Here is a 1,868-nt window from a genome sequence, read left to right as displayed (position 1 = left end):
AGCGGTTGGGCGAGCTAGGCCCAGTTTCCTCCTCTCTGGGCGCGGGTTTCCACTTATAAAATCCAAGTATGAGACCCATCCTGCTGGGGTCTCAGGGCAGTGATCCTTTCCAATCCAGATTTTGGATGGTGTAGCGTTTTGCATTCCAGTAAAGCCCTGTGTAAACTCAAGGGAGTAATAACAGTAATTGTTTATGGAAGCGCCATTTACGTTTCCAGATTTCCAAAGCAAAAATGGGGCTCGCTGCTGTAGATGAATGCAGAAAGAAACATTACATATGCCCGTCGAGATTTGGAGGGAGAGGGTCTGACGCCCCAGGACCGAAAAACAAAATCTACGTCTCAAGTGGGTACCCCACACGGTCACGTCTGCCAATGCAGGGCGGCCTTGAATTAGGCGAGGCTCAATCTAACGAAAAAGAAAGCGGTGGGGAGGTAAAGGGATCCCAAAAAGCCCTCGTATGCGGGAGCTTCACCGGGGTGGAAGAAGGTGAGGCCAGTTTGTCACCTTTCTCTGATAAGAAAACTGTCTCTCGGGAGGGGACCCCACAAACAATTCTGATTTATTTGACGTTTAAATCTAGAGTCTTAAATGGCTGCCCCATGGGCTTCTTGTGCGAACCGGGGAGCTGTTTCCAAAGCCAATGGAATGGAGTGTCCTTGCACTAAGCCATTCTGCAAAGGTCCAGTGTGGTTCTCTAAGGACTTGGCTGCTGTCGAGCCGCGCAGCGCATGCCTCTGCTTGCTGCGGCGGAGGAAGTTACGCCGCTGCGCCTTCGGTTCACCTTGCCCCTATTAAAGCGTTAGTTAGGCAGCTCCAAACGCCGGCCGGCCGGAGAGACTTCCTGGGAGAAAGTGCTGTCTTCTGGGTCACAGACTCTGAGTTGAGCCGCGAGCCTTGGACACCGGCGGCCAGAGCAGAGGAGTGCCCTTCCGAGAGCAGCCGTCGGTGCCGAGAAGCTGTTGCCCCAGCAGCCCCACCGAGTGACGCGCGGGTTTTGGCCGGGTCAGCGCTCATACGCACACAGGCACACCCACTCCTGGTCCCGGGGGAAGGCCTCACTCTTCGATTTTCCAGGGCTAAAGGCCAAGGCCACGCGGATTTCTGAGTCTGAAGACGCAGTGCGAGACTTACACGCGGATTCCCTTACTATCGGCTGGACGATGGGTGGGGAACCCCAATCCCTCTCTTCTTGGCCTCGCCCTTCCTAGCAGGCTTTAGGAAAAATACTGAGGTCGCCGGACCTCAAAGGGTAGGCAAGTGATGAGTTCTCCGCGGGCCGAGGTCACGTCCTGCCTCTTGGGCCGGCGCTGCGTGGCTCTCCAGCCGCGTGGGGGCGGCGGGCCCCTGTCCAGCCCCAGGGGGCGGGGGAGCGGCAGCTGCGAGCGCAGATAACCCGGAGGTGACCCGAGAGGGCCTGGTCCGCCCCTCCCCCCTCCCGCAGGCCTGGCGGCGGGAAGCGGGTCCCTGCGCCGCAGGGGGGAGCGGCAGGCGCTGTCTCTGGGCTCGCGGCTGTCAGTGCGCTTCGGCCAGGGGCGCCGCCTGCTCCGCGTCCCTCGCTCGCCTCCTGCGCTCGCAGGAGCGCTCCGAGTGCCTCTTTAGCGGGAGCCAATATCCTTTTGTGCTAATAGGCTTGTCCTCATTTGCTGCCTAATTGGACTATATAAAGCCAATAACAGGCGGGCTCTTATAGCCCGAAGCCAAAGCGCCAAAATCCGAGGGAAGGCGAGGAGGGGGCGGTGGCGGAGGCGGCTGCGGGGCCGGGGCTCGGCTGAGCCTTCGCCTGCCTAATCCCATTTGCCATTGTACGCGCCCAATCGCCGTATACTCCCTGCATTTAACTTGGATGACATTTTGATTTCATCATT

The 1,868-nt window shown here is 58.6% G+C and overlaps 1 protein-coding gene across 1 annotated transcript in view; it reads left to right on the top strand.

Moving 5' to 3' along the window:
* Window positions 1-233: 233 nt before the first annotated feature.
* HMX3 (H6 family homeobox 3) overlaps window positions 234-1,868 on the top strand; it is a 3,613-nt gene continuing 1,978 nt past the window's right edge. Inside the window, exons 1-4 of the mRNA XM_011930301.1 lie at window positions 234-434; window positions 584-983; window positions 1,078-1,167; window positions 1,445-1,590. Coding sequence (XP_011785691.1) covers window positions 234-434; window positions 584-983; window positions 1,078-1,167; window positions 1,445-1,590 — 837 coding nt within the window. The remainder of the gene's footprint in view (window positions 435-583; window positions 984-1,077; window positions 1,168-1,444; window positions 1,591-1,868) is intronic.

Source organism: Colobus angolensis, unplaced genomic scaffold (genome assembly GCF_000951035.1).
Source record: "Colobus angolensis palliatus isolate OR3802 unplaced genomic scaffold, Cang.pa_1.0 Scaffold85, whole genome shotgun sequence".
Taxonomy (NCBI): domain Eukaryota; kingdom Metazoa; phylum Chordata; class Mammalia; order Primates; family Cercopithecidae; genus Colobus; species Colobus angolensis.
This window is presented reverse-complemented; position numbering and strand designations above follow the sequence as displayed.